Source organism: Mirounga angustirostris, unplaced genomic scaffold (genome assembly GCF_029215605.1).
Source record: "Mirounga angustirostris isolate CCGP_5_RB_7025 unplaced genomic scaffold, mMirAng1.0.hap1 SCAF_4, whole genome shotgun sequence".
Classification (NCBI taxonomy): Eukaryota; Metazoa; Chordata; class Mammalia; order Carnivora; family Phocidae; genus Mirounga; species Mirounga angustirostris.
In genome coordinates, this window is record NW_026991712.1 from 148,266,952 (window position 1) to 148,280,878 (window position 13,927).

General features: G+C 41.5%; 1 protein-coding gene across 1 annotated transcript in view; it reads right to left on the minus strand.

Moving 5' to 3' along the window:
• ZYG11A (zyg-11 family member A, cell cycle regulator) overlaps positions 1-7,639 on the minus strand; it is a 79,492-nt gene extending 71,853 nt beyond the window's left edge. Inside the window, 1 exon segment of the mRNA XM_054513221.2 lies at positions 7,350-7,639. Coding sequence (XP_054369196.1) covers positions 7,350-7,439 — 90 coding nt within the window. The 5' untranslated portion in view covers positions 7,440-7,639.
• Between the last annotated feature and the right edge of the window lie 6,288 nt (positions 7,640-13,927).

A 13,927-nucleotide genomic window follows, 5' to 3' on the forward strand; every position in this document is an offset into this window, starting at 1 on the left:
ATTTTATTTATTTATCTGACAGAGAGAGACACAGCAAGAGAGGGAACACAAGCAGGGGGAGTGGCAGAAGAAGCAGGCTTCCTGCCCAGCAGGGAGCCCAATGCGGGGCTTGATCCCAGGACCCCCAGGATCATGACCTGAGCCGAAGGCAGACGCTTAACGACTGAGCCACCCAGGCGCCCCTACACTACCAATTTCTAATCCAAGTTACTACCATATCTTACCTAGAATACTGAGAAATTATAAATTAATTTCTCTACTTTTGCTCCTAATCCTTTTCCAATCCATCTCTACCTGGAGTCTAGACTCATCATTTCTAAAATATAAACTGTACCATGTAACTCTAATAAACATGTTTTATTTATTAAGATTTTATTTATTAGAGAGAGAGAGAGCATGAGTAAGCAGGGAGAGGAGCATAAGGGGAGGGAAAAGTAGACTCTGTGCTGAGCACAGAGCCCGATGCAGGGTTCGATCTCACGACCCTGAGATCATGACCTGAGCCAAAATCAAGAGTTGGACAATTAACCAACTGAGCCAACCATATTTAACATGTTTTTTTTTTTTTTAAAGATTTTTATTTATCTACTTGAGACAGAGAGAATGAGAGACAGAGAGCATGAGAGGGAGGAGGGTCAGAGGGAGAAGCAGACTCCCTGCCGAGCAGGGAGCCCGATGCGGGACTCGATCCCGGGACTCCAGGATCATGACCTGAGCCGAAGGCAGTCGCTTAACCAACTGAGCCACCCAGGCGCCCCATATTTAACATGTTTTAAAGACAAGGACTTTAAGGGGCACCTCGCTGGCTCAGTCAGGAAAGCATGTGACTCTTGATCTCAGGGTCATGAGTTTGACCCCATGGGTGTAGAGATTACTTAAAAATAAAATCTTAAAAAAATATAAAATAAAGACAAGGACTTTAAAACAGATATTATAATTCATGGATATAAAGGAGAACATGAGCATAATGAGAGATTAAGTATGGAATCTCAACAGAGAAATGGAAGATCTGAAAAAGACCCAATGGAACTTCTAGAGTTGAAAAGTAAAATGCCTAAAATAAATAATGCATCAGATGAGATTAACAGATTAGACACTACAAAATCAGACATCAGTGAAGTTGAAGGTAGTGCAATAGAAACTATCCAAACTGAAACAGGAAAACGTTGGCAAAAAATAAATAAATAAAAAGTAAGCATAAAGCCCCAAGTCACAGTCTTAAGCAGTCTAATATAAACATGTGATTGAAACTTCAGAAGACAGGAGATAGAGGGGGGAAAAAAATTTTTTTTTTAAATAATGGTCAACAAAGACACTGTCCTATCCTTGGAATCTATGCAGTTGTTTTTGTTAAATATTTATTGAATCTCACAGTTAATTCACTGGGTACAAAGAACAATTTAAACAAATGCAATGCCTTTCTTTAAAAAGTCAAAATATGTCCAATTAGATACAAAATATAAACCCACTGATCCCAGAAGCAAAACAGACCCAAAATGAAATAAACTAAAGATCCCACAATATGGGAAATGTCTAAAAACCAATGATGAAAAGAAAAATCCTAACATGGAAGGTTGAGGGGCGGATTGTGGCACAGTTCTTTTTTTTAAAAGTATGACCACTGAATTTTCATCAGATGCAAGACTAGCCAGAAGACGATGAATTACCTTTTTTAAGTAGGTTCCGTCCTCAGTATGGAGCCCAACATGGGACTTGAACCCATGACCCTGAGATAGAAACCTGGGCTGAGACCAAGAGCTGGACACTTAACTGACTGAGCCACCCAGGTGCCCCAATGAAATACGTTTGTTTGTTTTTTAAAGATTTTTATTTATTTATTTGACAGAGATAGATACAGGGAGAGAGGGAACACAAGCAGGGGGAAAGGGAGAAGCAGGCTTCCCGCTGAGCAGGGAGCCTGATGCAGAGCTCGATCCCAGGATAAATCATAAATTTATAAATTTATAAACAAATAAATTTATAAATTTATATTTATTTATAATAAATAAATATTTATATATTTTTATATAATCTCAATATAAATAAATAAATCTCAAATAAATAAATAAATCTTTAAAAAAAAAAAAGACCGAGGGAAGGGAAAAAGAAAAAAAGAAAGGAGAGAAACAGAACAGTGAGTCAACAGAAAAGATAAAATGGAACTTAAAAAATGTTCAATTCAAAAGTCAGGGAAGGGCACGCCTTGGTGACTCAGTCAGTTAAACATCTGCCTGTGGTCCAGGGTCCTGAGATGGAGGGGCTCCTTGCTCAGCAGGGAGCCTGCTTTTCCCTCTGCCTACCATTCCCCGTTTGCAAATAAACGAAATCTTAAAAAAAAAGTCAGGGAAGGAAGAAACAAGACAACAAACAACAGGACAAATAGAACACGAATAGCAACATAGTAGTCTTAAACCTCACAATTTTGAGTAATTACATTTACTCTAATTTAAAAGGCACACATTGTCAAACTGGATAAAAAAGACTTTTGTTTACAAGAGATGTGCTTTAAACAAACAATACAAGACTGTTAAACCCTAATCATATGGAAAATGGAGTTAACTGTATTAGTGTCAAAAGAAGAAGGCTTCTGGGCAAGAATATTACCAGAAATCATAAAAATAAAAGGATTAATTCATCAAGAAGACATACTTCCTAAATGTATATGCACTTACTAACAGCTTTAAAATTCATGAGGCAAAAACTGAAAGAATAAAAAGAAAAATCCACAATTACATTTGGAAATAAACACTCATCTTCAGCAATTGATAAAAAACAAGTAGTTGGAAAATGAGTAAGAATATAGAAAACTAATATTATCAACCAACTTGACCTGACATTCATAGAATATTATATCCAAATGTACAATATTATTCTTTAAGTGCACATGAATGTGCACCAGGATAGACCATATCTGAGCCATAAAACAAATCTCAATAAATATAAATGGATTAAAATCAGAGTTCTATGATCATAGTTCTCTGACAACAATTACATTAGAAATCAATTTAAAAACAATTGTGAAATATCCCCAACTGTTTGGTAATGAAGCAATACATTTCTAAATATCCCATGGCTCAAATAAGATCTCATAATGGAAATTAGAAAATAATTTGAACAATGTGTCAGAATTTATGGGTATTAACCAAAGCTGTGTTAGAGGAAATGTATAGCTCTAAATGTTTTTCTTTCTTTCTTTTTTTTTTTTTTTTAAAGATTTTATTTATTTATTTGACAGAGAGAGACACAGCGAGAGAGGGAACACAAGCAGGGGGAAAGGGAGAAGCAGGCTTCCCGCTGAGCAGGGAGCCTGATGCAGAGCTCGATCCCAGGATCCCAGGATCATGACCTGAGCCGAAGGCAGATGCTTAACAACTGAGCCACCCAGGTGCCCTGCTCTAAATGTTTCTATTATAAACAAGAAAGATACAAAATTAATGACCTAAGTTCCCACCTTAAAAAGATAAAAAAGAGAGTAAGTTAAACCCAGAGTAAACATAAGAAACTATAAAGACAGGAGCAGAAATAAGAGAAAACAGATGTACAATGGATATAAATCAAAGCCAAAAGTCAGTTCTTCAAAAAAACTTATTACCAAATCCCTAAGTACAAAGACTAAGAGAAAGAAAAAAGAGAAAACACCAATACCAGGAACAAAAGACTGAACGTCATTACAGATCCTATAAGCATTAAAAGGATAATAAAGGAATTGTGTGAACAATTTTGCCAATAAATTTGGTAATTCAGATGAAATACGGAAATTACTAGAATAACAAACTAGGGGCGCCTGGGTGGCTCAGTTGGTTAAGCGACTGCCTTCGGCTCAGGTCATGATCCTGGAGTCCCCGGATCGAGTCCCACATCGGGCTCCCTGTTCAGCGGGGGGTCTGCTTCTCCCTCTGACCCTCTTCCCTCTTGTGCTCTCTGTCTCTCATTCTCTCTCTCAAATAAATAAATAAAATCTTTAAAAAAAAAAACTGACAATCTGTTAGACATAACATTCCTAAATGTGTGTGCACTTCTTGATAAATTGACCCTTTTATAAATATAAAATGAAAGTATATGAATAGCTCTCCCAAAGAAATTCAAGTCTCAATGGCTTCACTGGTGAGTTCTATTAAACATCAAAGGAAGAAATAATCTTGGGGTTGAGTTCAAGCCCCACAATGGAGGTAGAGTTTACTTAAAGAAATAAATAGGAGGTGCCTGCATGGCGCAGTTGGTTAAGCGCCGGACTCTTGATTTCCGCTCAGGTCATGATCTCAGGGTTGTGAGATCGAGCTCCACACTGGGCTCCGCACTCAGCTCAGGGTCTGCTTAAGACCCTCTCTCCTGGGGCGCCTGGGCGGCTCAGTCGTTAAGCATCTGCCTTCTGCTAAGGTCATGATCCCAGAGTACTGGGATCGAACCCCACATCAGGCTCTCTGCTTGGCGGGAAGCCTGCTTCTCCCTCTCTCACTCCCCCTGCTTGTGTTCCCTCTCTCGCTGTCTCTCTGTCAAATACATAAATAAAATCTTTAAAAAAAAAAAAAAAAACCCTCTCTCCCTTTGCCCCTCCACCCCGCTCTCTCTCCGACTCTCTCAAATAAATAAATAAAATCTTAAAAAAAAGAAAGAAAAAAATTATTAAAAAAAAAAAAGAATACCCATGTTCCACAAACCAAAAAAATTGAATAGGAAAAAAGAATTTCAATAGGGGACATTTCCCAATTCATATTTTCAGGCTAGCATTATCCTAATACTAAAACTAGATAAAATATTTCTGAAGAGCAATTTTCCTCATAAACATGGACATAAAAATACTTAACAAAATATCAGTAAATAGAATCCTGTGATATATAAAAAATACATCATGACCAGGTGGGGATTATTCCTAGAATGTAAAGTTAAATTCACAATAAAATCCATTTCTATTTCTATCAAAAATAGAAGAAATCTTCCTTAATTTGATAAAGGGCATCTATGGAAAAACCTACAGCCAGTATCATACTTAAAGGTGAAAGATCTAGAATACAAAGATGTCTACTCTCACAACTTCAACGTTCTACAAAGGTCCTAGAAAATGCAATTTAGAAAAAGGAAGCAAGGGGGCGCCTGGGTGGCTCAGTCGGTTGGGCGTCCGCCTTCAGCTCCGGTCATGATCTCCGGGTCCTGGGATGGAGCCCCGCCTCCGGCTCTCTGCTTGGAGGGGAGTCTGCTTCTCTCTCTCACTCTAGCCTGTGTTCACCCCACTCCAAATAAATAAATAAAATCTTAAAAAAAAAAAAGGGAAAGGAAATAAAAAGCATAGACTTAAAAAAAAAAAAAGCTGAACTAAAAGGGAATAAAGTAAAGTTGTCTTTATTTGCTGAAGACATGATTGTGAAGAAAACCTTAAGAAATCTAAAAAAAAAAAAAAAAACCTAGAGAAAAGTGAACCTAGCAGGTTGGAGAACACAAGATCAATAAACCAAAAAAAGGAAAAAAATTGTATTGTTTTTAAAAATATTTACAGTATCAAAAATAGAGATCAATTTAACAAAATATGTGAAAGACCTTTATATCAAAAACCACAACACAGGGCGCCTGGGTGGCTCAGATGGTTAAGCGTCTGCCTTCAGTTCAGGTCATGATCCCAGAGTCCTGGGATTGAGTCCCGCATCGGGCTCCCTGCTCCTTGGGAGCCTGCTTCTCCCTCTGCCTCTCTCTCTCTCTCTGTCTCTCATGAATAAATAAATAAAAATATTAAAAAAAAAAAAAAAACCCACAACACATAAAAGCAACATAGACAAATGGAGAAACAGATATCATAAGTGAAAATGTATTCGTGCATTGTATTTTTAAAATTAATTAAAAATAAAATCTTAAAAATAAAACGACTGTATACAGTACACTATGGAACCAGACAGAAAACGGGTTGATCACTTTTCTAAGGAAATTTGTTTTAATTTCAGGCAGCGGCAACAAAAAATGTGCTTGAGATACTGCGCTAGCACACGCTTAAAATCTCAGCTTTTCTATTAGGTACAAACAAATTTACAAATCATATGCCAGCATTTAAAAGTGAGTCCAGGGCGCCTGGGTGGCTCAGTTGGTTAAGCGACTGCCTTCGGCTCAGGTCATGATCCTGGAATCCCGGGATCGAGTCCCGCATCGGGCTCCCTGCTCGGCAGGGAGTCTGCTTCTCCCTCTGACCCTCCTCCCTCTCATGCTCTCTGTCTCTCATTCTCTCTGTCTCAAATAAATAAATAAAATCTTTAAAAAAATAAAAAAATAAAAAAATAAAAAAAAAAAATAAAAGTGAGTCCAAAAAAGTACAGGAGCACAGGCAAGATCTTTGCAGGGCACAAAAGCCTTCCAACAAGGCGTTGTATGCAAAGTACAACCTCAGTGAATATTTCCTTCCCTCCGTATTTTAGGTTCACTAGAGCCTTCACTAGATTTTGAGTTCTACGAGGGTGACCCTTGAGGCGCTGTAGAATGTGGAGTCTGACTTCAGAACACCTGATGTCAGGTTCAGGTTCTTGAGCAAATCAACTAACTTTCAGAGTTCTCAACTTCTCTACACTCTAGTAAAAGAGGGTTCCTGGGATCTACACCAGTAAAATAGAGACTATCAATGCCTACAAAAGACAGGAGATAACCAAATTACTCTAGAAACGAGACACTTAACACACAGTAAGCAGCAAATACACTCTTTCGGTTTGCATTTGGTAAGTTTAGTTTAATAGGAATTCCGCTGGGGTGGGGGGAGAACACGTGAAATGAAGGAATTTCAGTCTTGGGGTTCCAGTTCTCCCCGCCGGGCTCAGGAGGGCCTTCCAGTTAGAGCTGCCAGGCCCAAGGCCTCGGGTAATAGGGGCTGCTGGGTCACAGCCTCTGTGGGGTACCACGCCCACAACGCACGTGGCAGTAAGGTCGAGGTTTGGGGCATTTGGCTCCATTTTGACAGTAATAAGCGCCACCGTCTACTGCCGGCCAAGCCTAGTGCTACGACCAGAGCTTACGTCCAAACTTACCCCACCCTGCAAAAGACCGGCTGCCTTCCGCAAACACAGGTGAAAGTCGGAGACCGGAGGAGAGGACTACCCCCTCCCCAAGGTCACCCGGGGGGCGGCACTCGCCCGCGCCGCGCCTCCACGCTAAGGCGCGAGGTCAGCGCGCTCCGCCCGGAGGCTGGGACGCCCCGGGCAGAAAACTCCCTTCCAGCAAGCACTTTCCCAGCGACGACAGGAGCCCAGCCGCGGCTCAGCCTTTCAGACTTTCCCCCCGCGTCGGGCAAACGAACCAGCAAGTGCCTCCGCGCAGTCCCCGACGACTCCCTGACGGCCGTGGCGTCCCGCCGAGGTCCGCGTCCCCGCCCCCGTGCTCACCTGCACCACGCAGCAACCCAGCGCATCCTTCTGAGCGTCAGGAGGTTCGATGGTCCGGGGCGAGAGGCCGGGGTGCAAGAAGTGAACCATGGCGACCCCCTTCGGTGGGGCGTCAGGAGAGAGCGGGCGTCGAGCCGGGACCCGGATCCCGCGAGACGAGTCGACTCCAGCCGGGAAGCAGCCGGAGCCGCGCCGGCTCCTAGCAGAGCACGCAGCCCTCACGCCACTCCGTCGGCCGCAAGAGTTTTGAAACGCCCGGCGTGGCGGCGCGCACGCGCCCGCCGCAGCCTCGCCCCTCCCGCGGAGGCCTGACCGCCGCAGACCCCGCCCCCAGGAGGGCTCGCCCCTCGCCTATCCTCCCCTCCCCCCACAAAGCCGACCACTACCCCACCCTCTCAGGGCCCAAGTGCACCCCTTCGGGCACCCCATCGCAAGCAGCTTAATACCTGCTGTGCCACTCACCCAACTTCTACTCACCCCTCTGAGTGAGACCAACTTCCCTCAAACCCACACCTCAAAGACTGATCGCGCGTTCCTGGCGCCCCTCTAAAGCCTGCCCACAGACCACTTCAATGAAGTTGGGAAGTAGAATATGTTTTTATTTTTGTTTTCGTCATCTCTATACCCATCGTGAGGCTCGAACTCAGGACCTAAGGTCAAGAGTCACATACTGGGGCGCCTGGCTGGCTCAGTCGTTAAGCGTCTGCCTTTGGCTCAGGTCATGATCCCAGATTGCTGGGATCCAGCCCCGCATGGGGCTCCCTGCTCGGTGGGAGCCTGCCTCTCCCTCTTCCACTCCCCCTGCTTGTGTTCCCTCTTCCGCTGTGTCTCTCTCTGTGAAATAAATAAAATCTAGGAAAAAAGAAAGTTGCATACTGTACCCACTGAGTCAGCCAGGCACCTGTAGAATATGTATATATTAAAAATATTTATATTTTAATGTAATATTTAAAAAATACATATTTTAAAGACCTTTCTCCTAAAACTCCTGCACAGGCACCTCTGTTATATCAGCCTTCTCTGTTTCAACTCCTACTGACATTGGAGGAATCAAATACCAAAACCACTTCTGACCTCTTAGGTCCACAAAATGAACTAGTCCACTTTCTTCTAACCTACAAGGTTCCAAGAAGATCCTTATAACCTGCTCCAAGAAATAAACCCTTAAAGAGCAGTAAATTAGTACACTTTAGCTAATTTAAGAAAAAATATGTCTTGAAAAGGGTAGTTCTATAAGAGTATGAAACTTGGATTTGAATCCTGGATTGGAATGCCTGCTCAGCCCTATCTACTAAGTTGTAAACCTTGGGCAAGAGTCTTAATTTCTCTGAAACGCAACATCCCTTTTGGTAAAGTAGGGTAAGAATGTGTTAGCACACAGAGTTGATGTAAAGATTAAACAAGATAATGTACATAAAAAACATAATAAGCAAGTCCTTGATAAGTGGATTCAAAGTACAAATACTTTGCAAAATGCTTTCCTTTCACATTTATTCTTTTATTTAATCCTCATACAAAAAAAAAAAAAATCTTCTCAGTAGGTATCTCCGTTTTACCCACAGAGAAACTGAACACCTGAGAGGTTGAATAGACAAGGTAAATTGTACCCACCTGATGAGTGGAAAACCTGACAGTCAAAATCCAGTTTTCTAACTTCTAGCCAGTAAATGTTCGGGGGGTTTTCAGTGGACTATTTCATAACTTCTCTATCCTCAAACTTCCAACACCTCCTCCCCCAACCATATTCTCAGCTGCCTGTTTTATTGAAAAAAGAAAAGCAATTAAAAAAAAAAGATCGTACCAAGCTACCGCCATCACATCTACCCACCTATATGTATTGGCTGGCTTTGCCTTACCACCTATTACTATCACCTATTTTGCTCTTACCTAAGGCCGACTCCTGCACTTGGACTTGTCCACTAGATCTCATCCCCTCTTGCTTACTCAAAGATATCATCCAGCAGCATCCTTTCTTACTCCTGCATTATCATTTTTTCCCTCTTTCTTGGATCATCGCCACAGCATACAAACAAACTGAGGGGTGCCTGGCTGGCTAAGTCAGTGCAGCGTGGGACTCTTGATTTTGGTTGTTAAGTTCCAGCCCCACTTTGGGTGCAGAGATTGCTTAAAAATAAAATATTTTTTAAAAAATTAAAAATTGGGACACTTGGATGGCTCAGTCAGTGAAAGCGTCTGCCTTGGACTCAGGTCATGATCCCAGGGTCCTGGGATGGACCCTGCATTGGGCTCCCTGCTCAGCGGGGAGTCTACTTCTCCCTATCCCTTTGCTCCTCCTCCCTGCTTGTGTGCCCTCTCTCAAATATATATATAAATAAGTATCTTTTAAAAATAAGTAAGTCAAACTGATACTTTTCCCATAATTAAAAACAAAAATACTTCTTTTAACCTAATTTCTCTATTCAGGTTGTTAAAATCGAAACAAATGGAGACCAGCTTTGAAAATTCCCTGAACAGAAAAAAACAGTTTACTTTAGCTTATTTTGCAAAGCTAACTTAACCTAGGTCATTTCTTGCCTATGCTTCTGAAAATCATAAGCAAAACTTAAACTTGGGGTGCCTGCATGGCTCAGTCTGTTAAGCATCTGCCTTCGGCTCAGGTCATGTCCCAGGGTCCTGGGATCAAGCCCAGCATTGGGCTCCCTGCTCGGCTGAGAGCCTGCTTCTCTCTCTCCCTCTTCTGCTCCCCCTGCTTGTGTGCTCGCGCTCACTCTCTCTCTCTGTCAAATAAATAAATAAAATCTTAAAAAAAAAAAAACCAACCCACAGAACTTAAACTGTTTCCCAAGGTTCCTATGTGGTAACCACTGACCAATTCCCTATCATTTAAGAAAACTCTAGTATTATAACCAACCACTGTGAAGAGTAAACAATCCCTGCTTTCTCACTATATAAGCGGCTTTATAACCCCTGAACCTCAATCCATATTTTGGTCTTGAGTGCTCTTGGTTTGCAAAGTTTTGGTGTGCACAATAAACTTTTACTAATCACTACTTTGGTGATTCATTGGTTTTACTTCAATTATTTCTGAACTTTTGACAAGGTATTACCCCCATATCTGTTCTATGCTTTACAGCAAAGCTTCTCCATAGTATGGTCTGTATTCACTGTCTCTTACCATTTGCTTTCACCCTGACCACTCCATTAAACAGTTCTTGTCAACTTCCAAGTTGCTAAATTCAGTGGTCACTTTTCTTTCTTTGTCTTGACAATTCAGCAGCATTTGACCCAAGTGATTTCTTCTTCTTTAAAATACTTTCATTTGGCCTCCAGAACGCATCTCTTCCTCCCCTCCCATCCCTACCTCCTTCTTCTTTCTTTCTCTCTTCCTCCTACCTCATTGGCTGCTCCTTCTCATCCTCTTGATTCCAGAGTTCTACATCTTTGTGTATGCCAGGACTTAACACTTGTATACCTCTCCTCTATCCATTCTCTTTTACTCATGGGGATTTTATCTAGTTTCACAATTTTAAAAGCAATCTATATGCTGATGTATCCCTATTTTAATATGTCCACCCTATGCCTCACTTTAAAACTTCAGACTCATATCCAGCTGTCTATTCAACATATCCACCTGGTTATGTAAACAGGCTTAATGTGTCCAAAAGTAAACTCTTGATATCCTTCCCTAACTTGCTTTTCTTGTCAGTCTTTCCTATTTCAGGATATGCCAACTTCTTCATTTCAGTTGCTTATAAAATCTTGGAAATCATTTTAACTCTTCTTTTATTCTTGTTTTCTAATATTTAAAAAGATTTTATTTATTTATTTGAGAGAGAGAGTGCGTGCATGAGCAGTGGGAAGGGGCAGAGAGAGAGGGAGAAGCAGACTCCATGTTGAACAGGGAGCCTGAAGCAGGACTCGATCCCAGGACCCTTGGATCATGATCTGAGCCAGAGGCAGGCGCCTTCTCAGGTGCCCCCCCCCTTTTTTTTTTTGAAGTATGCGCTACGCCCAACATGGGGCTTGAACTCACGACTGCAAGATCAAGAGTCCCATGCTCTCCTAACTGAGCCAGCCAGGTGCCCCCTCATCTTTTATTCTTATATCCCCCCTCCTATCCGGTAAGAAATTCTGTTGGTTCTATCTTCAAAATATATCTAGAGACTATGTCTTACCTCTTCCCCAGGCCAAGTGCCTGTCACTGCCCACTTGGATTTTTACAATATCCTCCTATCTGGAATCTATAAGATTCTACATAGTCTGTTCTCTTCATGCCCTTCTCTCCCTTCCCCTTCTGCCATTCTCCCCTGTGCTTATTCCACCCCAGCTCTGTTGGACTCCTTGCTATTCTCATGGATGGCTCTCTTACCTCCTTCAAGTTTTTGCTCAAATACTGCCTTATCAATAAAGACTTCCCTGGCTGGGATACATTAAATAGCAATCTTCACCTGCATCACCACACCATCCCCATACTGCTTGTCCCTTTTGCTCTGCTTTCAAACTTAACACTATTTGTCATGCTATTTATTTTATTTCTTTTAATCTTCTGACTGCTCCTCTCTAAGGGGGAAAAAAATGTAAGCTACATGAGGACAAAGACTTTGCTTTGTTGTATCCCCAGGCCTAAAACACTGCCTAACTTTTAGAAGGTGGTCAGTAATATTTGTTGAAAAAATACATGGCTACCTGGAAAAAAATGAATTGTAGCTCTAGAGGAAAGTTTCATTCTGAAATCACAGACAAGATTGCCTCTATTTAGGGAGGGATAAGTTTTGTGATAACCTGTTCCTCTATCCCTTCTTCCCCTAATCTTCTCTATGCTTATCCCCCCAACAATTTGTCCGTTTTTCTTTCTTTTTTTTTTTTAAGATTTTATTTATTTATTTGACATAGAGAGAGAGGGACAGTGAGAGAGGGAACATAAGCAGGGGGAATGGGAGAGGGAGAAGCAGACCCCCCGCGCTGAACAGAGAGCCCGATGCGGGGCTTGATCCCAGGACCCCAGGATCATGACCTGAGCCAAAGGCAGACGCCCAACGACTGAGCCACCCAGGTGCCCCTGTCAGGTTTTCAATTCAGTTTAACCATTTTTGAAGAGTTAGTCCATGGTCCTAATTGATCTGTTACCAGACTCATCCCTTCTAATTCTTCACCCACTTTCAGTGAGTGCTCTACCTAAAACACAAATCTGATCACCTTTCTTCCCAGTTTAAAACACTTCCATGTCCCCATTGTCCTCATAATGAAACCCAAACTTCTTAGAATGGTTTTCAATGGCTCTTCATGATCAGGCTCCTGGTTACCTCTCTAGTCTAAACCATGAGTACTCTCATTATAACCCTTCCTTTGGCCATTGTGTACTGAAGTTGTTTCACTTCCAGAAATGTACTTCTGCAACACTCGTTGTTATCCACTCTACCTGCCCCTACTAATTCCTGTTGATCCTTTAGATCTCACTTAAATGTCACTTCCTCTAGAAAGTCTTATTGACATACCCCACCCTCTTCCTGCCAACTCTGAAGAAAAGGTAGGGGAATGATAGTGCAGATGCAGACAAATTGAGAAGTTTAAAAAAATTAAACTTCTGAAATGAAATTAGAAAACCCTAGTCAAGATCTCTTTAAATTATGGTAGAATTTCTTTAAGAACTTTATAAAATCTCAGGGCGTCTGGGTGGCTCAGATGGTTAAGCGTCTGCCTTCGGCTCAGGTCGTGGTCCTAGGGTCCTGGGATCGAGCCCTGTGTCAGGCTCCCTGTTTGGCTGGGAGCCTGCTTCTCCCTCTCCTTCTGCTGCTCCCCCTGCTTGTGCTCTCTCACTCTCTCTATCAAATAAATAAATAAAATCTTAAAAAAAAAAAAAGAACTTTATAAAATCTCTTAAGCTTTGTTGCCCTGAAGTATAGGGGAAAGATCACGAAGTTTGATGTCAAAGAAGCCTGAATTCAAATTCCACTTCACCTCTGCTTTGGGCAGTTACTTAACCTATGAGCTTCAGTTTCCTTTTTTGGAAAATTAGTTTAATAAAAATACCAAACTTGCAGAATTTCAAAAACTAATAGAACATCTACCCCATGCGTTATTTTTGGCTTCTCAAATAGAAAGGATGCTTTCTAAGGGAAAGGGTCATGTGATGGTCTGTAACTTTGAGCAAGTCTTTGTCTCTTTCTGGGCAACAAAGAAACACACAAAAATAAGCTATTAACATTGGTGGTTTACCCATATCTATGTCTGTTAGCTTTGGTTTATTTCTCCCATTGTAGTGATCAGCAATAAAGCCTTTATTATGGGAAAAGCATGCCTAGGATATAAAGAATGAAACTGGAACCACAGAGGAGTACAAAGTGCCAGAGCTCTAAACAGGAAAGGTTTAAATTGGATTTGAGATTGGCCTTAAAGGTTAAATTGGATTTTCCCTCTTCATAGCACAGGGATTAAGAGCATAGATTTCAGAGTCTGACAGACCTGAGTCTTATGTGTGACTCTGACACCTAAAAGCTTGTGACCTTGGCAAAATTATTTAATACCTCACAATTTCTGTATCCATAAAATGGAATAATTATCATTTTTACAAGGTTGTTGCAAGGCTTAGCTGAGAAAACAGATATAAAAAGGCTTAG